General features: G+C 41.2%; 1 protein-coding gene across 1 annotated transcript in view; it reads left to right on the forward strand.

The window, feature by feature from the left end:
- Positions 1–26,343, forward strand: part of LOC140356034 (netrin-G1-like) — a 152,179-nt gene that overhangs the window by 70,871 nt on the left and 54,965 nt on the right. Inside the window, exons 3-4 of the mRNA XM_072440725.1 lie at positions 10,075–10,247; positions 23,089–23,115. Coding sequence (XP_072296826.1) covers positions 10,075–10,247; positions 23,089–23,115 — 200 coding nt within the window. The remainder of the gene's footprint in view (positions 1–10,074; positions 10,248–23,088; positions 23,116–26,343) is intronic.

Genomic DNA, 26,343 nt, shown 5'->3' on the forward strand with positions numbered 1-26,343 from the left:
GTGTGACAATATTCTCCCCTCACAGAAGCGAGGCGTGTGCAAAACTTTTCACTGAGGGCCACATTTTGAAACCTTTACAGAGCAGAGGGCCACACATCACATGAACCGTTCAGAGTTTCTCCCAGGGACGAGGCAACTGGGGACCGAAGCTAGAGTTGTTTCAGTGACAGGCTGCGATCAGAGAAAGTTCTGCGCTTTGCTTTTTGACATCATTTTACCAAGGACCGAGCTTCTTCAACATAAGCTTGTTGGATAATGGACTAAAAACACAGACAGTAAAGAGAAGTCCAGTGAGTAAGTCTGCCACTTTGTTTTGGCTGTGATTCCTGTCACCAGTGGTGAGCGGCCGCAGGCAAATGATTACGTTTCAAATGCTCTCCCTTGTGTTTATTACGGTTATACCTTCATAAACCAGCGTGTGATTGTGTTGTGCTGACGCTGTGAAGAGGAAAGACGACGTGGGGAGCAGGAGGAGAGTGACACAACATGTTATACGCTGATTATTTATTCTACCAGGCTTTGTGGAGCATACCTGTACATGGATAGATACATTTGAACTATAGTGTATGATAGGCATGAGCTATAAACCCCAGATCGACATACGATTTAATAAGCCAACAAATGTACTGTGTTAGCATAGAAATTCTACTTTTTAAAATGCTCTAACGACAATAAAAAAGCCACGTTATAAAGCATCTGTTCTTTTTCAGGTGATCATACTTTACAAATATAAGTCATTATTTGGAATTATGGTGAGACAACGCTTCAGGTGCACGAGCTTCACAACTACTCCAAACCTTTACAAAGCTGATAAAATATGCAGCGTCTCCATCTGCTCTTCAACTGCAACCATTAATATTGCATTCAAGTACAAAATAAAGTGACTTAAATGTCCTGGTATCTTACATTCCAGCTTGTTATTGTTCGGAGTTTGGAGATGAAAGTCTGGTTCACTTTGGGCTTGTTCTGTAATGAGGGTTCAGTGCTGCTCTCGTCTGCAGTCGGAGCTGTCGTCGAGGAGAAAACGCTGCTTGCTTGTGTTAGCTCGTGTTAGCCTGTCAGCTCAGCACCCGGCAACAGTAAGAGGCAGAAGGTTCGATAAAAAAAATAAATTAAAAAATAACAGGGTAAGATGATGAGTCGTTACTGCAAGTTCACCTGTGAAATAAGGCTGCGAGAGAATTCACTATCGCATTTAAAAAGCTATTTATATCACATTTTGTCACTTCAGATTTCCTCCGTGCAGTCTTAGTTTGTGTAAAATCTGCTTCCTTGAGTTTTGTCTTTCCGATTGATAGTCAGAAAGTTCAACTATTACGTATTTTCCGGAGTATAAGTCGCACTGGAGTATAAGTCGCACCAGCCAAAAAATGCATAATAGAGAAGAAAAAAACATATATAAGTCGAGTATGAAATGCAGTTGGAAGTTTAAAAATAACAAATAATATCACACATAAGTCGCTCTGGAGTATAAGTAAAAGTATATAAGTATAAATATAAGTATGAGTCGCACCCCGGCCAAAACTATGAAAAAAGGTGAAAAATTATGGTCCGGCAAATGCAGTAGTTCAGCTCGTGGTGCATAAAGCCTGGAGTCTACAGCACGGACTTTGGTAAATGAAAAAAGAATTACATAAAATGGAGAGATAAGGTCCTGGCTCACAGTTTAACTCTTCTGCTGTTACTTTACGGAGCGCTTGTGTTCACTGTTGGTCACATGTTTGAGATTGTTTCGTAGACGCAGCAAGAGGAGGACTCACTCTGCGACCGGGCATGTTCAATGTCATATATACTTGATGTCAATCGCAGCTCGTCCTCGGACATGCCCCAGTTCTATGTTTAAATGTTGAGCCACGGCTTTTTGAGCACATGCCAAAAATGTGCAGTGGACACCTGGCTTTACGCATATTCAATTATTAAACAAGCCAAACAAAGAGGATAAATTGCTTATGAAATGCTTGCCACATTAATTGTTATAATCAGAAAAACAACAGGAGACTTCGCACGTCAATGTTGAGACGGGATTGGTGGGAATAACCTGTTAAATTGTGAGAAACCAGTCCTGCAACCCACCAACCCTAGCCTTCTTCAGGCCAATGATGAAATGCATGTTGGGAGTCATCTTGAATAAGGTGTGGCACCCAAGGGTGACAGGTCATAGTCCAAACAGAGGTGTGTCTTGCACCCAGATGTGTCATGGATGTGCTGGACCCGTTCTTTCTTACATTAGTTTAAAATGAGGTTGCGTGATCAAGCCTCACAGCGTAACATTTCCGGAACGGACTGGATTCAAATTGTGTCTTTTCCTGGAACGCTCCACGATAAAATCCATCTCCACGAAGACAGGTCAAGTTACAAGTCAGGTCTGTTTTCCGCGGTGCACATCTGCTGAAACAGTGCGGCAGTAACCATCACCTTTAAGATAAAACTTACTTTAAATGCACAATTCCGTTTCAACCTTGTGTTTTACTCAAAATAACATCTCTTTACCCTCCCCTTTGAGAGAGGACATTGTGCCACGGTCCTACGCGTCTCCTGGGTAACCCTCTTTAGATAATGGATAATACCAATTGGCTGCACACGGGATAAAAAGGTCATTAAAACGTGTCCCTTTGTAACAGTGCTGGTTCACAAGTCTGGGCAGCTGGGGGCGCTCTCGAGTCTCCCGTGGCCCGCGATGGAAAGCTTTGAGGTTTCAATATGACAATGCCGGCGGCAAAAGCATCGCATCCTAGCCCTGGTTCCCCCTGGGTTCTCAGAAGAGTACCTCGCTCCGGTTGGACCCGCTGATCCAGATTTTCGCTGGTTTTTAATTAAGTAGAAGGTCAAATCTCATCGCCATGGCTTCGGGGAGCTTGTGCTGTCTACGTGGCACCACAACACTCCCGGTCATTAATTTTATGGAGCGAGGCTTTAATTGATTAAAAAGTTAAGGGCAGAAGGGAGCGCAGGGTAAAAGGCACTTGCATTTATGTGCGTTTAAAAATAATGGTGGAGATAATGACTTTGTTTTAGAGTGATATTTTGCATATTAATGGATGCAGGGAAGGGGGAGGTATCGTCATTTAAGAGATTAGATTGCTTGTAAACCGTATTCAGACATAATAAGAAGCATATACTATGTCAATGAGAGGCCTCAATCGTTTGCACATACGTCGCCGATCATTAAAGCGGTCGTATTGTGCAAAATCAGCGTTTAATCATGCTTGAATTGTCTTCCCGTCCGCTCAAAGTTCTATTTAGACTGATTCGTGCATCTTTCAGTCATCTTTAGTCTCCTGTGATCACAACGCCAGCGCTCGGAAAATTCACCAACCCCCAAAACGCTGCCCCTGCCTTTTACTTTGGCCATGTTGTGTTGACATTCAGGCAAACGAAGAAAATGGCCTGACGACGCAGCACTTTTTGTGATGACGTTTACTGTGACGGACCAAAACGTGGCAGGCAGAAATCAGCATCGCGGTTTTCAACTTGTTTCTTTTATTAAGTAATTTTGGATCAATATTATATGAATATTTTCTTCCTCTTCCTCTTCCTCTTCTTCCTCTTCTTCCTCTTCTTCTTCTTCTTCTTCTTCTTCTTCTTCTTCTTCTTCTTCTTCTTCTTCTTCTTCTTCTTCTTCTTCTTCTTCTTCTTCTTCTTCTTCTTCTTCCTCTTCCTCTTCCTCTTCTTCTTCCTCTTCTTCTTCCTCTTCTTCTTCTTCTTCTTCCTCTTCTTCTTCCTCTTCTTCTTCTTCCTCTTCCTCTTCTTCTTCCTCTTCCTCTTCTTCTTCCTCTTCTTCTTCCTCTTCTTCTTCTTCTTCTTCCTCTTCTTCTTCCTCTTCTTCTTCTTCTTCTTCTTCTTCTTCTTCGGTGTTTTATGGCGGTTGGAATCCAAGTGTTACATTACTGCCACCTGCTGTAGTTGTACATCTTAGACTTCATACTTTAGACTTTATCCTTCAAACTTCATGCATTAGACTTCTTCTTCTTCTTCTTCTTCTTCTTTGGTGTTTGGCGGTATCCAATTGTTCTTTTGTAATGATGCTCTACATGTGTCATAGATTAGCACTGTAGAGCAGACCAAAAGCATCTTCTTTGTCTTCTTTGGCGTATTGTACTTGGATATGTTGTTATTATGCTGTTGTTTACATGTTTTTTTGTTTTAGTGGATAGATAGAACTTACCTTGCTCAACAGTAAAGCTTCCATCTGTTCAACGACTACTATTGAATCTATGTTGTTCATTTCCAAGATCTTCTATAAGGAACTCGGGGTAGAGACACTGCCCCTCCACGTGGAGCTCAAAGTTGTTTTTTCTTGATCTGTGGAGTGGCCGGTGATGTTGGTGATGTTTTTCTTCGTCAGTCAAGTCAATGTTATCCCTCATTCCTCCCAGAGCGGTCCGTGGTAGGAAAGGTTTCAAAGGTAATCGTCCGGGCTCCGTTTTAAGTAATCAAGACTTCCATTTGAAAGTCATTTTCAATCTGAAGGAAACGGTTTGTGAAGCTAGCAGTGGTGAAACTGGCAGACTTACAATTTCAGCTCAGGAGAGTAAATGCTGGCTCCTCAAAAACTATTTCCTTCAGATTGAAAAGGACTCTCAGATGGAAGTGGAAACGTCTTGATTTCTTTAAACCTGCCAATTTAAAAAAGCAGAGTTTAAGTTTGAGGGTGCGCTCACACTTGCGGATCCGTCACATCAAAATTGGCACAAAAAAAAGGACTTCTTAACCCGAAAATAAACCTGGAGTATATCAGGAACAAGGAGTGGAACAGACCAAACCTACTCTACAAAGGGCAAAAAAGTGGGTTAAATTTAGGACAAAATAACGACGTTGTGAATGGATTTGAATGTTACTGTTTTTGTAAAAAAGCCGTTCCTTTTAAAGTGAATGTATGTTACACTTGCACATACCAGCAAATTGGATTTAAACAAGGACTAAAATTTGAATACAATTAGAATAGACCAGAGATGACTTCAACCAGACTACTGTATTTTCCGGAATATAAGTCGCACCTTTTTTCATAGTTTGGCCGGGGTGCGACTTATACTCCAGAGCGACTTATATGTGATATTATGTCTAATTTTCACACTGGCAACCGAATTTCACATGTTGATTATTTTCACACCGACAACCACAAGAGGGCGCTCTAGGCTCTGAGCGACGCAGAAGAAGAATCTGCACTTCCTCTTCCTCTGGAGTTTGTGGAGTTGTTTAGAAGTGACACAGAGGAAGAAGAATTCAATGGATTTAGTGATTTGGGGTAAAACTGATGCTTTGGTAAACTTGTTAGCATGTTCTTTATGCTATAGTTATCTGAATAACTGTTCATATGTTACGTTAACATACCAGACACTTACCACAGTTCTGTCTGTGCCTCATGTAGCTGAAGGTGTTAGCGTTAGCATACGTCATGTAGCTGAAGGTGTTAGCGTTAGCATACGTCATGTGGCTGAAGGTGTTAGCGTTAGCATGCGTACACCTATTCACCATGTTCTCTAATCTGTTATTATTTTAAACTGCATTTACAGATGAAATGTCTGTTCTTGATCTTGGATTTGATCAAATGAATTTCCCCAAAAATGCGACTTATATGTTTTTTTCTTCTCTGTTATGCATTTTTGGCTGGTGCAACTTATAGTCCGGAAAATACGGTAAACTGGTGCTCAAACCAGGTGTGAACTGTCTCCATCAACCGCTCTTCTTTACACTGACACTGCGCTCCATGGAGACAGCTATCGTTTCCGTAGCTTCCCGCAGTTATGTACCATTACTGCTGGATGTCACGGCGAGGCCAGGAAGTCAATTAGAATAGATGGTTCTCTGACCGGCCCCGTCATCCCTCAGGCTCATGTTCTCTGGTAATTGTTGTCCGTCGGCCCCGCTCCGCTCTAAGCACTATGTAATAAACAAACATAGTCTCAATATGAAACTATGATCCGCGCGGGCCCCGGGGACGGGTCATGTGTCAGACCCTCCCCACCACCACCACAGCGCTCGTTTGCGGGCGGAGAAGGAGCGCGGGTCGTTTGCTTGCGTAACCTTTTACCCTCTGAGGGGAAAAATCAAATACGGAGAATTATATTTGGAAAACACGTGGAATATGAAACTGGGATATTTTATTACAGTGACAACAAACACAGGCCGAACCCAGCCTCAGAGTAAATGAAAATGATTTTTAAAAAACACAGGATATCGCCGGTCGTTAGGTTTGATTCTTCAACAAAAACAACAAGAAAAAGTTGCTTTATGATTATTGCGAGATGGAAAAGTGAAGATGTATACTTAAAATGTGTAATATACAGGAAGATTTTGAATCACTTACTCAGAAGGTTTGAGTAGAGAAGATGACTGCAACAAATATAACTGCTGTCAATGGTCAATATGATGGATAATCTGTGGAAAATATAAATAAATAGTGTGTTATAACAGAAATCATCTCCTTATTTTGATTTTTCATGACATCTTGGGCGGATCTTAAGATGGCTTGCCCTCTCCAGGTGGGTGGGGTGTCCTTGCCCCAAGTGGAGGAGTTCAAGTATCTCGGGGTCTTGTTCACGAGTGAGGGAAGGATGGAGCGTGAGATCGACAGGCGGATCGGTGCAGCGGCTGCAGTGATGCAGTCGCTGCATCGGACCGTTGTGGTAAAGAGGGAGCTGAGCCGAAAGGCAAAGCTCTCGATTTACCGGTCGGTCTACGTTCCTACCCTCACCTATGGTCATGAGCTTTGGGTAGTGACCGAAAGGACAAGATCGAGGATACAAGCGGTCGAAATGAGTTTCCTCCGCCGTGTGGCTGGGCGCTCCCTTAGAGATAAGGTGAGGAGCTCGGCCACACGGGGGGAGCTCGGAGTAGAGCCGCTGCTCCTCCACGTCGAGAGGAGCCAGCTGAGGTGGCTCGGGCATCTGTTCCAGATGCCTCCTGGGCGCCTCCCTCGGGAGGTGTTTCAGGCATGTCCCACCGGGAAGAGGCCCCGGGGAAGACCCAGGACACGCTGGAGAGACTATGTCTCTCGGCTGGCCTGGGAACGCCTCGGGATCCCCCCGGAGGAGTTAGAGGAAGTGTCTGGGGAGAAGGAAGTCTGGGAGTCCCTGCTCAGACTGCTGCCCCCGCGACCCGGCCCCAGATAAAGCGGCAGAAGATGGATGGATGGATGACATCTTGGGCTGGCAAGGCAACAACTTATTAGATTCATAGCGTGCTCATGATGATCGTGTACTTTAGATTCCAGCTTTATGCTCTTATAAATAAATAATGGTTTATGCTTTATAGGCATCTGAGGATTGGGTTACTGTTGTATTGACTCGACTGCTAACAGGGCTCAGGAGAAGATACTTTTTGCCACTTGTTATGTAAAAGTAGCTGTCCGGGAGAAAAAGAGGGTGAACCCCTGAAATCATTCTCAAAGTAGTAGTATTTGACCAGCCAGTATGCTTTTACAGTACTGCAACCATGTGTGGTCCGGACCTGGAGTTCTGATGATCGACTTACTAAACTAAACTAAATTAATCTGTAATCTGAATTAAGATACTTGATTTTGTTTTAACCAAAATGACATTTGACCAATAAATTGCTCTTTTTACCACGTGTCGCTGACATAAACCAACCTGGCTCTGTCTGAGTTTCACCTGGGACTGAAAATCATCAAGTGCTTATGAATTTAAAATTACCTGCTTATGTTTTTTATTTATTTTATATTGCGTTGGGAATTTTTTCAACTTCTGTACTGATTTTGATGTATCTCTACATGGGTTTGTAAAGAGCTTTGAGTTGCTTTTGTATAAATAACCACAAAAATTCAATTCAAAACAATGAAAGCAGGTTAGAGTGCCCCCTACAAGTCGGCGACTCATTGAACTAAAATGCAGTTAAGATAATTTTAAATTTTGCTAAAAAATATAAAAAAATTGATCACAGAATTGCAAATTTTGAAGGTTTATAATTTCACTTCCTGTTTGCAATTGGTGACATCACACTAGGAAATTACCCAGCAAACAGCGGTCAAAAACTCATCTTATGTCACATTTTTTTTAATTTGACAAATATAAATACATGAGCGTGACTTTATTTAGTTGAATTCACGTTTAAAGAGTCCAAAAAAAAAATTGTTGTATAAATGATGCACAAACTTGAAAGTGTCCCTGGTGTGATGTCACTTCCTGTCATTTTTCTACAGATTTTTCAACGTTTCCTCCACAAATACCTAATCGATTGGTGTGAAAACTATAATTTATAACAACAGTACAACAGGTATTAATACACTAAATAAAGTCAACATTTGAAAATCTTTAAAAAAAAACTGTCATACGTCACTTTAAACAATCTTCATAGGAATGTCCCAGCGTCCCCTGTCCTCAGACAAATACAAATACATCTGATCGGTTGACTCCTCCTATACGAAGGATTTTAATCTGGATTTACCTGGTTTATTCTGCATGTAGACCCTATATTAAAAAAGAAAATTGACATGTTTCTCTGGGTGTGGCACAAACAAAACCCACTCCATCTCACATTCGTAGAGCCTGGCACGTTCTCCCTCCACGTCTCGTCCTCCCTCCACGTCTCGCCCGGCTCCGTAATCATCCTCAAACTCCGACTGTACGTTTGTTGTTCCCTCAGACATTTTTGGCTGCTTCTCCTCGCCTCGTTGGTATCGTGGCGTGCGCCGGTCGGGCTGTTGAAGGCCGCTCCTTTTGCCCGTCTCCCCGTCCGTCCGGACGTCTGTCAGGACGTCTCTACCTCGCTCCGTGTGATAACGCCGCTCTTTTGTCGGCGGAGGTCCATCCTGGAGCGTCTCCGTCCGAATAAACCCTCCAAACTTTGAAGGAAAAAAGGCTCAGATCTCAAGCCGGGCAGCGTTTTCGCCCGCTATTACGGCTCTATCTGATCGCCGTCTGGAGCCTAATTAGTGAGCCTCGCGCCGACGTCTTTCATTTTAGCGGCGAGAGGCAGAAAATGACCTTTTTCCCGGCGTCGCTGTTCGCAGCCGGGGCAGCGACAGATGAAGATGCTCCCGTCTTTATTTATTTATTTATTTATTTATTTCCACAACGGCTGCATAATGAAGTTTAACACAGACATGATTAGAGTCAGACAACCCAGCAGGGTTTTAATTCACTCCTGTCAAAATGTGAGGGCTGAAAATAAACACGGCACAGGAGCTGACGAAAGGGGTTCGGTGTAGTAGCAGGAGAGGGGGATGGAATATTATTTGTACTGCAAGAAAATACTGTAGATATGTCATTAAAGGCACGTTTTTACACATTAGATTACTTTGACGTTTTGCATTGTACAGCCTATGGAGATAATACACATGCACAACTAATATTTAAGATAAGATAAGAGAACCTTTATTTGTCCCACAATGGGGAAATTCCAATGTTGCAACACGGATCAGGGACAGAAGTATAATAATAAAGTAACAGATAACTCATATAAAAAATAAAAAAATAAACTCTTATAAAAAACCTCTTATAAGAGTTTAGTTTGTTCATCTTGATATTTGTGTTTTATAGTTTTAGATTAATTTAATATGAACGCTCCTTTGTTCTGTAAAGACTTAAAGTATGTTGTGTACAAAGCCAGCTTTATAAAGTTTACTGTAAACTTTGTACTCATTCAACCCTGGTCTTTGCTCAGTCATTTGCTCCTCTCTGCGTCTCTTTAACTGGGAACGCTGATGTCATCCCTTTACGTTTAAATAATGACTTTATATATAGTAAAACGACGTGTTCATTTTGACTACGACTTTAACTCGTAATACTACAAATTCATTCCTTTTCTGGCATCGACTTTAATCTCATAAAATGACGACTTAAATGTGAAAATATTGCGTCTTTATTCACATGTTTTTAGTTTGAATGGCCCTTGTACTGCGCTGTAGCTGCGTAACCTTGGCTTGAGTGTGTATTCTGTATTCAGTCAGGTCTTTTAATTACAGTTGCTTTCGGGACTGATTTGACTGTATATTGTTGCATGTGTATTGCTCACTGTAAGTTTGTTTGTGTGTTTTTGTGTTGCACTTTTCTCTCTGTGAAAGGTGCTTTACAATTAAAATGTACTTACTTACTGACTTATCTCTCTGTGTCGCAGGTGCAAGTGCAACCTCCACGCCAACAGCTGTGTGTTTGACAAGGAGAAACTGGGCTGCGAGTGCGAGCACAACACCACGGGCCCCGACTGCAGCCGCTGTAAGAAGCACTACCACGGCCGGGCCTGGAGTGTGGGCTCCTACCTGCCCATCCCCAAAGGAACCGCCAATATATGTGAGTACGGCAGGCTGCACCGACACGGCAAAAGTCCTGTCGGGTTTATAATGAGAGTAAATATTAATACTCATGATCCACGATATTGCATGGATTAAAATGGGTTCCAAAGTGCTGCGCAGATAGAAAACTATAAAAAATATATATATAAAAACAGCAACTACACCATCGTGGCACTGTGTAACAAAAGTCCTATTGGGTTTATAATGACAGTAAATCATAATATTCATGATTTACTGTATTTGATCAACTAAAACGGGCTCCAGAGTGCTGCGCAGATAGAAAACAACGGTGCTCAATTTGATCTTAATAAAAAACAGTGAAATCCAATAAAAGCAAAACATTTCAACCATAAAATTGTAAAAAAAAAAAAAGTAAAATAAATGAAAAGATCACAGAAGAATGATGCATAACGTATGTGACTAAGGCGTAAAGATACATAAACACACAGTGAAATAGGATTGATTACGTGTTTAAAAATGTCCCGTTATTTGCCAGACAAACTAAACAAAACAAAACAAAACAGTATAGTAGTATAATAATATAGTGCCTCGTCCTTCCTCTCGCTGCTTGTGTTTTGTACTTTAACAAAGCACCAACATTATTTAGAATTCTGCGATATAACTAGACCTTATTCATTCATTTAAATGGGTCGGAACGTGCGATGACGTTCAACCCGGGGCATCGTGGCTCATGCAACACACCAGAAACAGTTTGTAAAAGTTAAATGTGTAACTTCTGTTATTGTACTCACAAATATTCCCAGCTGAAGCCCGAGGACAAATGAGAGCGAGCCTGGAGCTATGCAAATCGCCCACTTCAAGATAGTGCACACCGCCTGCAGCCCAGGCGTAGTGTGCACAGCTAGAATTAATAAAAGCTCTTGGTTAAGCACACTGACATGAATAATATAACAGTTATACATAACAACAACTGTCGGATAAAAGATATGAATCCGCGATATAATATCAGGATTTCATGAAAGAAGCGTTTATTACATTTCACAGGTGCACGTGCAGAACAGCTTTGCTCAGGGCTCCGGGGGGCGATTCCCAGGCAGTGAGGGGCCTCTCTGTGTGGAGTTTGCATGTTCTCTTGTGTCTGTGTAGGTCCCATTAGCACTAAAAACATGTACAATAGGCTCCTCCCCTCTGGGGCCAGGACTGCCCTGAAAAAGAGACACTAGAGCTCAGTGGGTCGTTCCTGGGTAAACGAAGGTTAAACTGTTAAAACTGTTTTCCAGAACTTTTTATAAAAATGTTATATTATATATTACAAAAAGCATATACACTGACTGCAGAAATATTAGTCGTTTTTGGTAATTTGGTACAATGACGTAAAGGAATTGAAACTTAAGCACAGGACTTGACTTGGACTTGACGCCAACGACTTGAGACGTACTTGAGGCTTGAGCAGATACAACCAAAACTAGCTAATCATTTGAACAAGTATCTATACAAAAAAATTCATAAACAGGACATTATGCTTGGACATTATACAGTTTTAGAAGGATCTAGAGCTTCATAAGAAAATGTTTACTGTAAGATTTCAATGTATTATTTCGTGTTGAAAATGTCGCTCTATCTTCCAAAAAGAATTGCCCAGAATAAAAACGAATGGCACTGATCCGGAAAAAGAATTCAATCTGGTGCAGTGCTCCCTTTATTAATCCATTCAATAAGAAAATATTGACTGCTAATAAGCATTTAAATGGTTCATCGATCCTCTCTGGGCTTGAATAATATGCTTTATATTCAGTTTGCTGGAGTGTGGATGGACGGTGGAGCGGTAAATGTGATACAGATTTACAATATAACAGGAGCATTGGAGGTAGAGAAGCCTATATATTCTGACGTACAGTATAATGAAGTAAGAAATACTTCCCTACAAGTTTGATTTGATGGGTTTTCCATTTTAAAATACAGTGTACACATTTTGCCCTGTTGTATAAGCAAGTGAGCCGCCTTTTATATTTTCAAACAGACTTGTACCTTTACTGTAATTCAGCCATTGTCACCTTTGACCTTTAGCCAGCGCCCTGTGGTGTAACGTAAACACCTAATCCAATCCAATCCAATCCACTTTATTTATATAGCACGATTTATACAACCAGAGGGTTCCAAAGTGCTTCACAGCAAGGTAAAAGACAGGCAAAAATAGGATAAAAGTAATAAAATAAGATATAAAAACAAATTCAAATAGAAAATTAAATCAAACAAACACACTAAAATCAATGGAATAAAAATAAACAAAATCAAATAAATAAAAAGGTGCTGCCCTCCCAACACACCTCAGAAGTCTCAGAACCACGCTGGTGGAAGAAGCAAAGTATAAAAGGACTTTAGAAACACAAAAGAGCCTAAGGAACAACCTGTATCATCCTCCTGTTTATAGTTTGTGTTTTGGTCAGTTTGTTCTTTCAACTTAAAAGCGGCTCTGACATGTTGGACGACTCATGGCACTAAAATGCAGTTAAGATTTATATATTTTAAAGTGAGCTAAAAAATATAGAAAATGTCATCCCAGAATCACTGATTTTGTAGGTTTTTTAATTTCACTTCCTGTTTGTAATTGATGACATCACACTTGGAAATTACCCAGCAAACACTGGGCAACAACTCATCTAATATCACAAATAAAAATACATGAGCGCACCTTTATTTTGTAGAATTAATGTTTAGGATGTTAAAAAAAAGTTGATTATTTTGTGTAAATGATGCATAAAGAATGAGTCAAAATATCACTTTCTGTCATTTTCTACAGATTGTTTTACTTTTCTCTCCACAAATACCAACTCGATTGGTGTAAAATGATATAATTTATATTTAAACATTTATTTATGTAAATAAACCAAAGTCAAAGCCATATGCACTTTAAGGTTTCACAAAACAACAAAACTGTCCAATCTTCACCTAAATATGTTTTATTAATTCATCTAAACATCTTACAAGTTGCATCTACACCAAAATGTACAATATTGGACATAACACGATTTCACTGGATCGAACTGAAGGATGTGTTGATATCTAAAATAAAAAAACCTCGTAATAATGAAGTGACTGTGAGGGACCAGGCTCCTCACATTAAACAGGGACGAGGTCGTAACCAGTCTCCAAATATACAAATATACCACCAAATACTCCACCTTCCACTTACAACGCTACATGACATTTAAAAATGTTTGCCAATTTTTTACTTTACTTTTGTTTTTTTATTTATTATGTCAAAATGAAGCAAGAAATATAAACCTGGCTCAATCTATGCTTTTATTTTCATCATGATACTGTCACAAATAATGTGCAATTTTGGCTACCGTATTTTCTGGACTATAAGTCGCACTGGAGTATAAGTCGCACCAGCCAAAAAATGCATAATAGAGAAGAAAAAAACATGTATAAGTCGCACTGGAGTATGAAATATAATATAAGTATAAGTCGCACCCCGGCCAAAACTATGAAAAAAGGTGCAACTCATAGTCCGGAAAACACGGTATTTGACACACAAAAGAACATGTGAATACACTCCATGATGAAAACCCTGCTATACATTTCCTCTTGCATTTAAAGTCAGTAAACCCACAGAAGCTTCAAATAAGATTTCTTCCTCCTCACCTGCCGTGTCTCGCTTTATTCGCCATGGAAACAGTGCCACTTTTTCATCGCCTGAAACCCATGGATATAGACGCGAGAGCCAAGTTATTTAGAGCGATGGAATTGTGAAAGTAAAACACCACACTATACAACTAATACGTGACTCCATTGTCTGACGGGGCCGAACACTCTCCGCCGTCCCCGCCCTCCCGCCCACGGAGAAGCGGCTTATTGTCTCGTCGCCCGTGGCGTTCCTTACCCAAAGTCGCCGTAACTGCTCTATTTACTTAGTGTTAAATGCGGACCTCGTCTCCATCGCCGGGTCCACATGGTGTTTGTGAGGCAGGAGGCGCTCTTTTGCATTATCCCCATTATAATCTTGGACGGCGGCGGAATCGCATTCATCAAATCCCTGTGCCGGAGGCGGGGGGCTCGCTGCCTCCATAAATCTAATGCAGGGGGAGCTGCCGGGGCTGTGTGTGTGTGTGTTGTGTGTGTGTTGTGTGTGTGTGTGTGTGTGTGTGGTGTGTTGTGTGTGTGTGTGTGTTGTGTGTGTGTGTGTGTCTGTGTGTGTGTACGTGTGTGTTGTGTGTGTGTGTGTGCGTGCGTGCGTGCGTTTGTGTGTGTGTGTGTGTGTGTATGTGTGTGTTGTGTGTGTGTGTTGTGTGTGTTGTGTGTGTGTGTGTGGTGTGTGTGTGTGTGTGTTGTGTGTGTGTGTGTGTGTGTCTGTGTGTGTGTACGTGTGTGTTGTGTGTGTGTGTGTGTGCGTGCGTGCGTGCGTGTGTGTTGTGCGTGCGTGTGTGTGTGTTGTGTGTGTATACGTGTGTGTTGTATGTGTGTGTGTGTGTTGTGTGTGTGTGTGTATGTGTGTGTGTGTGTGTGTGTGTATGAGTTGTGTGTGTGTGTATGTGTATGTGTGTGTTGTGTTGTGTTGTGTTGTGTTGTGTTGTGTGTGTGTGTGTGTGTGTGTGGAGTCCAGATGGAGGCAGATTCAGGGCTGTGGTTCTTTGTGGTTCTGGTTCACACTGACTCAGATTAAAGACGGGCGGCGGATTTTCTGAAGCGCTTCCGATTTAATGTGGCTCAGACTTCAAATGCACGAGAATGATTTATGTGTCGAAAAAGCACGCGTGTGGCTTTCTGACGGTGAGGCGCCGCCGTGGTAGGGTGTGTGTTGGCATGCCATCTGCTGGTAGTAGAGGGAATTTGCAAGAAGAAGAGACTAAAGCTAGCTTGATCCTCCGGACAATACTTTTGATGTCACAATTTTGGGAAATTTAACCACAAATGTTTCTCAATGCTTTGACGAAGACAAGCTTTTTGAAAGAAGGAAAGTTTAAATGGAGCTAAATTAAACTCCAGGTTGTTATTATTTTTATTCGTGACGGAACAAGTGTTATAACAGTGTGTTCACTGTTATAACACTTGTTCCTTCACGTCATGTTATGTTGTTAGCATTCGCCTTCTGACCAGAGAGTTGGAAATAACTCTCCATCCGGACTATATGGATATGGAACTAATTGGATAGAGAGTAAATGCAATGAAATGGAGACTGAATTACCAACATGAACAGCAACACTACAGCTTATATTAATTGTGCTTGATTATATGACTGCATTAAAAACAAAATATGATGCATTTTGGATGGTCAATAGCATCCTAATGGTGCCTGCAAACACGAAACTGAAACCCAGAGTCTGCAGAGCATTTTCAGGGCGATTATAATACACAGAAGAGGCAGAAAGCACGTTCAGACCACCGGCTCGTTTTTACATGGGCGTAACTGCTAAATGAATGCATATATTTTGGTCACGTTAAGATTTAATGGCTCCAAAAGCCCGACAAGTCTCCGTCTTTCTGCTGGCCGTACACAGTGTCCCCGCGCTGGCGCCCGGCTCCCTTGATTGCATGTGGGAGTTTGTTTGTGCCCGTCTGAACTCTGGCGAGATATTGCTGGATTTACCCCTGCTCCTCTCCTGCTTTATAAGTCTCCCTGCAGAGCGGAGGGGCCATCGGATTGACAGGCCGTTATTAAAAACTCCACCGCACTGGGCCGCATCTGCACCCGACTGATGAAACCCGGGTTAGCGCCATATCAAAAGCAATATTAGCACTTGTTTTGGTTGTGGTATAAAACGCAATAAAACCCCCGCCAAGAATGACGTAGCGATATTAGGTCCCCAGGTGTCAGAATGTGCCTACTTTTGCTCCCAAAATTATTCGCATTTTCCCTCACGAGCGTCTCGCGTCGCACGATGAAATTACCCATGTAGATATTGTGTAGGAACAGAGCTATGGATTGAGACAAATATGCCATACCGGCTAAATGTAATTATAATTTAATAGCTTCCATTTGTCATGAGGTCTTCTTCCTCAAAGTCATTAATCTTAACGGAACAAGGCAGGCGCTTTTGCATTTTTAAACAGGCGAGCGTGGAGATATATATAGACATCCGCGGTCATCATTTCATGCCATAAATTGCTGTCAAAAAAAGGGACTCCAGGTTGCAGAGCGCCAAAGTAGTCCACGGCGGAGGGCAAAGAAGGGCCTGCCAACTATTTTGTGCTTTCAAATTGTGTCTCGACAAGTGCAAACGTCAGAGTAGATGTTTTTGTGGTGGATTTCTCTGTTGCGTGTCAGGATTTAAGATTTGGTTGTGGTCAGCACTCATAAACGTAGTCCAGTCACTAAATAAGCGACTGTTTACTCGATTCTGTATTGATTTGGCATTTAGGCACGTGCAGTTGCTCGGAACGGACAAACAAGAAGGAAACGTTCACATTTACAGGGCGCATTTTACAATTGTCCTCATCAAAAATATACCTGGAGTTGTATTTTGCTTATTTCACGGCTTGTTTCGTTCTGTTCACGAGGTCGTCTCCTCTGCTCTTTCTCTGAGCGTCTCAAACACACTCAATTTGACATTTCCCAGATGTGTGACGTCACAAAAAGATCTCCCTCAAATTACATTCATTACCACGGCATGGTAATACTCTCTGCTGCCAGTAGATGGAGTGCTAACACTGAATCACGTTGAAAGGCCAATAACAATACAGATGATGCGTGATATCCTTTAAAAGTACCGTATTTTCCTTTTTTCATAGTTTCGGCCAGGGTGCGACTTATACTTATATTTATACTTATATACTTATACTCCTGAGCGACTTATATGTGATATTATGTGTTATTTTCACACTTGCAACCACATTTCATACTCCAGTGCGACTTATATATGTTTTTTTCTTCTCTATTATGCATTTTTTGGCTGGTGCGACTTATATTCCAGTGCAATATACAAAAATACAGTACACTGCGTGGGGGGAAATGGGGAACATCTCAACGAAGGTGTTATTGCTTTGTCCGGAATGTTCCACAGTATGCATTAAAGTTGCATATCTTTTTCTATTTTATCACACATTTGAAATCTGGCGTGTAACGTGGCCTGGCTGCATCTTTTAAAGTGCTTTTCTATCTCCATTCGCCACTCAAATTGCTTTCGTAGCTATTTAAAAAAAACATACAGACGACACGTGCAGATGATCATAAGAACAGTCATTTACAGGGTGCTGTACCTGATATTTTCTGTCCAACAAACATGAAACGGAACAAGTAAATAGCTATGATGTATTCCTCACTTTTCAAACGTATCACTTATCATCGCTTTTCACATCTTTCAGAGGCCAGAGCATTTGCAGAACATCTACCAGGCTAACATCCTTCTCGTTGGACTTGAAACATCACATATCAGTCTCATTTTGACTTTCTAACAGCTTCTTTTACAATTCATATTACATTGCAACACATTGTGCTCGACTACATGGACAAACATCGGTTGCAGCCACTTTAAATATCATATCAGTGCATTACAGTCCACAGCTATTGAAAGAGATGAAGCCATTAGGTCCAGTAGCATCTACACGGTTTCTCTGAATAGTACAACAGCTATTGGTCAGCACTATATATATATATATATATATATATATATATATATATGGGGAATCGGGACGGAAGTTACAGAATCCAATATGGCTGCCCTCATGGTGGCCCAAATCACTTGTGGTTAGCGACAGTGCGTCATCATCATTCTGGAGCCCAGACGCGACATTTCCTGTCTCGCAGTGAAAAAATCTCCAGATGTGTTGCCCCAGCCGTTAATGACACGGCTTATGGTGCAGGATATACTGGGTTCCACTCCCGCTTAGACATTTTAATTCGGGTTTAAACTTTTTTAACTTATAGATTGCACAGTCTAGTTTGTTTTGGGATGGGTTAGCTACACTTGCAGAGCCAGGGCATAAACTAGTTTCAACCAGACAAAGTAAATCTAACTTTCCTCATTCATTGTCATTATTCAACTTCAAGAAAATAATGTCTGGATCAGATGAACTTCTACAAAAGGGGTTAGGGAGTTAGGGTTAGTGGTTAGGGAGTTAGGGGTTAGGGAGTTAGGGTTAGGGTTAGTGGTTAGGGAGTTAGGGGTTAGGGAGTTAGGGTTAGGGTTAGTGGTTAGGGAGTTAGGGAGTTAGGGAGTTAGGGTTAGGGTTAGTGGTTAGGGAGTTAGGGGTTAGGGAGTTAGGGTTAGGGTTAGTGGTTAGGGAGTTAAGGAGTTAGGGAGTTAGGGAGTTAGGAGTTAGGGATTAGGGATTAGGGATTAGGGAGTTAGGGTTAGTGGTTAGGGAGTTAGGGGTTAGGGAGTTAGGGATTAGGGAGTTAGGGTTAGTGGTTAGGGAGTTAGGAGTTAGGGATTAGGGAGTTAGGGTTAGTGGTTAGGGAGTTAGGCGTTAGGGAGTTAGGGTTAGGGAGTTGGGGTTAGGGAGTTAGGGAGTTAGGGTTAGGTGTTAGGAAGTAAGGGGTTAGGGAGTTAGGGTTAGGGAGTTAGGGTTAGGGATTAGGGATTAGGGGTTAGGGTTAGGGATAGGGTTAGGGGGTTAGGGAGTAAGGGGTTAGGGAGTTAGGGTTAGGGAGTTAGGATTAGGGATAGGGGTTAGGGAGTTAGGGTTAGGGGTTAGGGATTAGGGAGTTAGGGTTAGGGGGTTAGGGCTTTAGGGGTTAGGGAGTTATTGAGTTAGGGGTTAGGGAGTTATTGAGTTAGGGTTAGGGAGTTAGGGTTAGGGAGTTAGGGTTAGGGAATTAGGAGTTAGGGAGTTAGGGTTAGGGAGTTAGGGTTAGGGGTCAGGGGTTAGGGAGTTAGGGTTAGGGAGTTAGGGTTAGGTAATTAGGGAGTTAGGGTTAGGGAGTTAGGGAGTTAGGGTTAGGGGTTAGGGAGTTAAGGTTAGGGAGTTAAGGTTAGGGAGTTAGGGGTTAGGGAGTTAGGGAGTTAAGGTTAGGGAGTTAGGGGTTAGGGAGTTAGGGAGTTAGGGAGTTAGGAGTTAGGAGTTAGGGGTTAGGGAGTTAGGGGTTAGGGAGTTAGGGAGTTAGGAGTTAGGGGTTAGGGAGTTAGGGAGTTAGGAGTTAGGGGTTAGGGAGTTATGGTTAGGGAGTTAGGGAGTTAGGGTTAGGGTACACTTCGGATTTGGACCCAAGAGAGAAAATGATTGCCTGAATTGACAATATAACAGATTCATGGTCATGGTCTCCGCCATGTTGGATTCAGTCACTTCTGTCCCGATTCCCTATATGACCTAGTGCCGACAACAGCTGCGTTCACTTCTTAGACTTTGACTATGTACCAGATGACGCTGTTGTTCTTTTAAGGCCGTTACCTTCACCGTGAAACTGATGTGAATGCATGTGTTTGTATGTTTCATGTTTACCGGCAGGTGTATGTGACAAAGAACCTGAAACCTTGAGCGATGAAGGAAACTAGAGACGAGAGATGAACTGAAAATCAACAAACGTCATCGCTGTGCGTTATACGACTCATGTTAAAGCTGCGGCACCAGACTTTATTCTTGTTAATGAATATAGTTGTATCTGTTAAAAGAAGCACTTTGCGTCTTGGCACGTCACGATGTCAAATGTTAGTGTTGTCGTTACTGTGAGCCAAAACATTTCACGATTATTCATGATTATTGAGAATAAACGACAGTAAAATCTTTTATTTTCTTTCGTTCTCGTGGTCTGACATGTTGCTGTTCCTCATGTTTGGGACCGGCTTTACAAAACTGGACTTTCTGAAAGACAAAATAAAGTTAAATGTGATAAAAGCACATAAAAGTCAGGTAAAATAAAGTTCTTTAAATCTAGGTCTATATTTTGGGCTGTAAAATGAACAAAAAACACTTAATTTTGCTTCTGAAATGGTCACGATTATTTATTTTTTGATTATATTGTGACCTGAATAATCCCTATTTGTGTCACAACCAGACCGTTGTGTGCTGTCCACCCCAGCTTCACTTTGTCATCCTAAAGCTGTGTGCGCGTCCGACGATGCACGTGAAGATTAACAGTGTGATAAACGTTTGTGAGAGTTCGATCAGGGAGGAGGGCCACAGACTGGTGGTCCGGGTCATTACAGTGGGCCATTCAGGTGGGTGTATTTACGCAGCGTTAACAGAACCACTAAACCTTTTATAACATGGAACGCTTCTTTCACGTCTGTGTCATAATCTGATTTTATTGAGGTCATAGTGATAGAATTTTTAAATTGTAGTATAAAGCTGTCTAGAATCATTTGGGCCAAACCAGCAGGAGGCTTGAGGGCCACATTAGCCTCTGGGCCATACTTTGGACACTCCTAAGTAAGATTTAATCGGAAAATGCATCTTTAAAGACTGAATCTGCACATAATCCCCTCCTTTATGAGAGAAGCTTACCGACACTTTTAACTTGAGTGAATAAAGATATTTTACGTTAATTGACAATGAAGACTTCAGTCCAGCATTTATATTGTTATATCCTGTTTTTAGGCCTTCAAATTAAAGCAATATTACCCATTAATCACGTTATATCGTCTGCATTTAGTGAGTTAAACTGGGAATTGTATCATCGGATTCTTAGCTATCATTGTCTTCATGTTATAGCCCAAAGTTCAGCTCTAGCCACGTTTTGCTCTTCAAATGACACTGCAACATACATGACAGTATCCGAGACAACACACAAGAGTGATTCAAACCTTTATCCTTGAATAATGGTTGTATTTTCAGTTTGCTCTTCCACGTCTCTCAGATCCGGGTTTAAAGATCCAGCAACGTTCAGAGTGCAGTTTGCAATCCTCAGACTCCAAAACGCCGCGATTCCCCCCTTCATTTCTGTCACAACACAACCATTAGCAATCAGCGCTTTGGGTGCTCAAATCTCTCATGTTACCTCCGTTCTCCCGTGCACCTGCCAAGTGTTGCTGCCACGAGACCCAAATGGTGACGACATGTTGGAAAGGCCGGGAGGAATGTGTAAAAACAGTCACAGCGACGCCAGCAAGCGAAAAAGGAATAATCGAGCGCTAATTGAGTTGGAGCTTTGTCCGTTGACATTATCGATACAAAGCGTCAACAGAGCGTGATGTTTTTTGAGTTTGACGAATGGGAACGCAGCTGTAGTGAGTCCCAAAAACAGAGACAGTGGGTTAGGGTTTAAAAAGAACTCATATTATTATAGAAAAACCAGTATGGCTGTTTTTCATGGCTGAATTTAGCGCAGTGGATGGCCAATTATCTGTATCTGTGAGAGAATTGTAGTAGTGCTCACGTTGCAGGCCAGAACACACTAACTCTCACCTCAGAGTCATCATCCATTGTTGTATCGAGTGGGTTCACACCTTCGTTAACACAAGCCACTCCTGATCCTCTGACTTGCTGCCGTCGATGTCGAGTCCGAGCGTGTCACACGAGCTGGTGAGAAAAACTCCTGTTCAACACATACGGGGCAAATCCAGGTGACTTTTAAAGGCCACTGTTCTAATTAGGAGCAGTTCACTGTCACATACTAAGAAACCTGCATAGACTACACGGTCTTTGGAGACTCTATTTGTAACAATGTGGAGCTGAGAAACGCTCTGTGAAGGGGATGTAACTGGTGAAAAACGTTATTCAAACTTATCAATCTTATCAACATAATGCTGCTTCTCTAGTTCAGTGCTCTTGACCATGAACCAGAAGCTTGTTCCAGATACGGTCCCTGGTGTTGGCCAACTTTTTCTGTACAAAGCATCATGAGACCCATTCAACTGGAACTACTGAAAATGGAGGTTGTTGTGGTGTTTAAGAAAAGGAAAACTTCTCCATGTACAAGTGTGCTCCATGTACAAGTGTGCTCCATGTACAAGGCTATCATCAGGGGCAGGGCTCATTCTTAGTAGGATAAGTATCAGAGTTCTCAGACTAGATCCACAGATTGAGAATGTCTCCTAGATGAGAGTCGAAACCTCTGTTATTTCTAAAAAAGTGTCCAGATTACAGTAGTTCATCTTTAAGCTGTTGTGGCGTTACCTCAGGAAGGTGAACGGCTTGTTCTGTAGATGTTCCAATACAGTAGGTGGCGCTAGCATCACGGTAGCATTCAGCCCAGAGCTTGCGTTAGCATTCTTAGATGGATTCTTGGATCACTTTGTTCTTCAAGTGTTTGTGTTTGTACAACATGACTCACAAATCAGGTCAGTGTCTGTTCTTGTAGTTGGTGAACAGTGGGGGATAGAGCAGCTCTTCTACATTGAAACAAATTGATAGTTTTCCCCGCAGATGTCAGTTAATGGCCGTTCCCTCGGATGTCAACTGTATCTAGAAAATAATTCTCTATATCTTGGTTTTAGTGCTTTGAATTAAAAGCTGTTCTGGTCCTGGTTAAGTCCTAGTCTACTTCAGGTTTAGTTATGGGTTTAGTCAAAGCTTAGACCCTGTTTAATGCGGCGTGTGTGCGAGTCGCTTCAAGAGAATTGCGAGAGAATTATTAATACTTGTACGTATAATTCACCAAAAAACAACTGTTGAAAGAAACTGTTATTTACTAAGTCACTACTGTGGGTTTGTTGGTAGGAGTTTGATTTGAGACAATGTACATGGATCTAAACACATATAACCCCTCTGACATCATAAGTAGACAGAAACTTTCCCGTTGTTTACACGGCGCCTTAATGAAAAGCCGTGATGAAAATATCGTCCGTGGCTTGATTCCGTTGACATTTTCCCTCGAATCCAGGCCTGTTATTATCATCAGACAGAGGCGGACGCTGGACACAACACCGGTCCTGTTTTATGAACCTGCTAATCAGCCACGCCAACGCCAATCTGAGAAGAAGAAGAAAAAAAAGAGAAGCAGACTCAAGCGTAATGATTGCAAAGTTTAACGATGCATTGTTTGTCTTTTGTCTCCGCAGGTATCCCCAGTAACCACGGACCAGTGCGTAAGTTGATCCAAACTTTGTAAAACGGCATGCTGACCCGTTCTAGAGCGCCGTCTGAATGTAAAAGACTTGACCGAAGCGAGGCGTGAGACTTTTTTCTCCTCTGATATATATATATATATGTTCAGTTTATTTTTAAGAACAAGGATATCACCTGCAGATAAAGGTCACTACGGCACCGGTCGTGTCTTTTATTGTAGATTTGCACGTGGTCAAATCATTGGCATGTTATGTAAAGTGTGGGTGATTTCAAAGAGGTTTAAATGTCTCAAGCCTCTGCAAATACAATATACGTTTGCTATTTACTCGTGCAGAAGTCATAGGGCTGGGCGATATCACCGTTTTCGTTCGATTTTGTCACAATTCGTGCACACTTGTTGCATTTAAAGGTGCACTATGCAACTTTTCTGATGAAGGTGTCGTCGCCTGCGAGTCTCCATTGAGCCGCTATGTTCCACAGTATGAAATTAAACTTCATACTTAAACTATTCAACGACGTGTTCAAAAATACCTAGGAATAAACACGTGTTGTTACCGTGAGCGAGCTTGCCTCTCCACAGATCTGACAACTTATAATGCCCGTGGTGTGGAACATTCCCTTTAGCACAATCATCTCCAGCAGTCACATGAGTATGACAGTATTGCACATGAGTATAACAGTATTGCACATGATTGTGATAGTATTGCACATGAGTATGACAGTATTGCACATGATTATGCTAGTATTGCACATGAATATGACAGTATTGCACATGAGTATAACAGTATTGCACATGAGTATGGCAGTATTGCACATGATTGACAGTATTGCACATGAGTATGACAGTATTGCACATGGATATGACTTTATTGCACATGAGTATGACAGTATTGCACATGATTATGACTTTATTGCACATTATTATGCCAGTATTGCGCAAGATTATGACAGTATTGCACATGAGTATGCCAGTATTGTACATGAATATGACAGTATTGCACATGATTATGACTTTATTGCACATGATCATGACAGTATTGCACATGATTATGACAGTATTGCACATGAATATGACTTTATTGCACATGAGTATGACAGTATTGCACATGAATATGACAGTATTTCACATGATTATGACAGTATTGCCATGAGTATGACAGTATTGCACATGAATATGACAGTATTGCACATGAGTATGACAGTATTGCACATGAATTTGACAGTATTGCACATGAGTATGACAGTATTGCACATGAATATGACAGTATTGCACATGAGTATGACAGTATTGCACATGAATATGATAGTATTGCACATGAGTATGACAGTATTGCACATGAGTATGACAGTATTGCACATGAATATGACAGTATTGCACATGAATATGACAGTATTGCACATGAGTATGACAGTATTGCACATGAATATGACAGTATTGCGTGGTGTGGAACGTTCCCGTTAAAGCACGATCATCTCCGGCAGTCACGTTGCAGAGTGCACGTTTAAAGTAGCTGTAGCGGTTCGGTCACACTTTACATTTTATGGTCTTAAATTAAACTCTTTTTGGTCCTGATTTGGATTTGGTTTGAAAATAGAGCTGCATCAAAAAGACTCATTAAACAACATATCGTCCAGCCCTAACTGAAACTCACTCTTTTGCATGTTTGTTTTGTCCATATATAGTAGATTTATCTTGATTTTATACGTCACCTCGCCTATTTAGTCAATATTATCTCATTCAAACAAGAGCTCTGCTGAATTGTTACAGGTTTGTCTCTGAAGCAGCTTCATCTGCTGAAACTGCTCTGGTTTTCTCGGTGCAGCACATATTCTCTCTCGATATATTTTACTCTGACAAAGAAAACAAATTATCCAGCTCACAGTCAGACACTTGCCCAAAGCTAGAATCTCTACGGCGAGCAATTTTTTTCCCCAAAGCTCCCATCATGCACCTCTCCACCTCTCCATGTCCGAGGGGGGAATGTCCCGTTGTGAAGAACTGCGCCGTGTACTGTACTGTGCAAAGGATTTATGTAACCGTGTACTTTGTCCTGACATGTTACTCGAGCAAATACACCAACTAAATCTAAAAATACAATCAGTGGAACGTATTTGAATACTGAACGTTTGGATTATGATTATGCAGAAGTGCTTTTTGAACCATTTGGAGATACAGACAGAACAGCCACTATAAAGAGTATTAGGTTTTACGATATATAAGATAAGACAAGATAACCTTTATTTGTCCCACAATGGGGAAGGAACAGATATATAATAATAAAAAAAACCTCTTCTTAAATAAAATCTTATAAAAAACCTCTTCATAAAATAACATTAATACTCTTATTTACAGCTGTTATATGGACAGAAAATATTGCACCAGGATGATTGACATTATGTTGCAGTATTGCACATGAGTATGACAGTATTGCACATGAGTATGACTGCATTGCACATGAGTATGACAGTATTGCACATGAGTATAGCAGTATTGTACATGAGTATGACAGTATTGCACTTGAGTATAACATTATTGCACATGAGTATGACAGTATTGCACATGGTTATGACAGTATTGCACATGAATATGACAGTATTGCACATGAGTATGACAGTATTGCACATGATCATGACAGTATTGCACATGTGTATGACAGTATTGCACATGAGTATGACAGTATTGCACATGATTATGACAGTATTGCAAATGAGTATGACAGTATTGCACATGAGTATGACAGTATTGCACATGAGTATGACAGTATTGCACATGATATAGTGCATATATTTGTTTTCTCATCTTAATGAATTCATCGTTTTATCTATGACTCTCCTAAAAAGCTCTATATCTACAGGCAAAATTAATTGGTTACAGTAGCTTCATATTATTCAAATATAAAAAATGAAGAAGAAAAATGTATTTTACTTCCCACAAAAAAATCTAAACAAACCGCAAAATATTGTATGTTACATAAATATGAAAAGGCAGAGTAAGACAAAGCACCTCAGGCTCTTTATATAATGACGTATCTTGTAACTCAGTGGTAAGTATATTTAAGTAGTTACAAGGCCATATGAGCACCGTGTACTTTATGTATAATACGTATAATACTCAGATCCTCCGTGTACATAGCCTTTCTCAGACCTTTGCACAGCACTGTACATGTGACATCTTCATTTCCCGCCACACTTTCCCCCAATTTAACCCATCCGCCGCTTTGAAAACCAATACCACGGAAACCATGATA

This window comes from Eucyclogobius newberryi, unplaced genomic scaffold (assembly GCF_026437365.1).
Source record: "Eucyclogobius newberryi isolate DKJ021-1_F unplaced genomic scaffold, fEucNew1.0.hap1 SCAF_12, whole genome shotgun sequence".
NCBI lineage: Eukaryota > Metazoa > Chordata > Actinopteri > Gobiiformes > Gobiidae > Eucyclogobius > Eucyclogobius newberryi.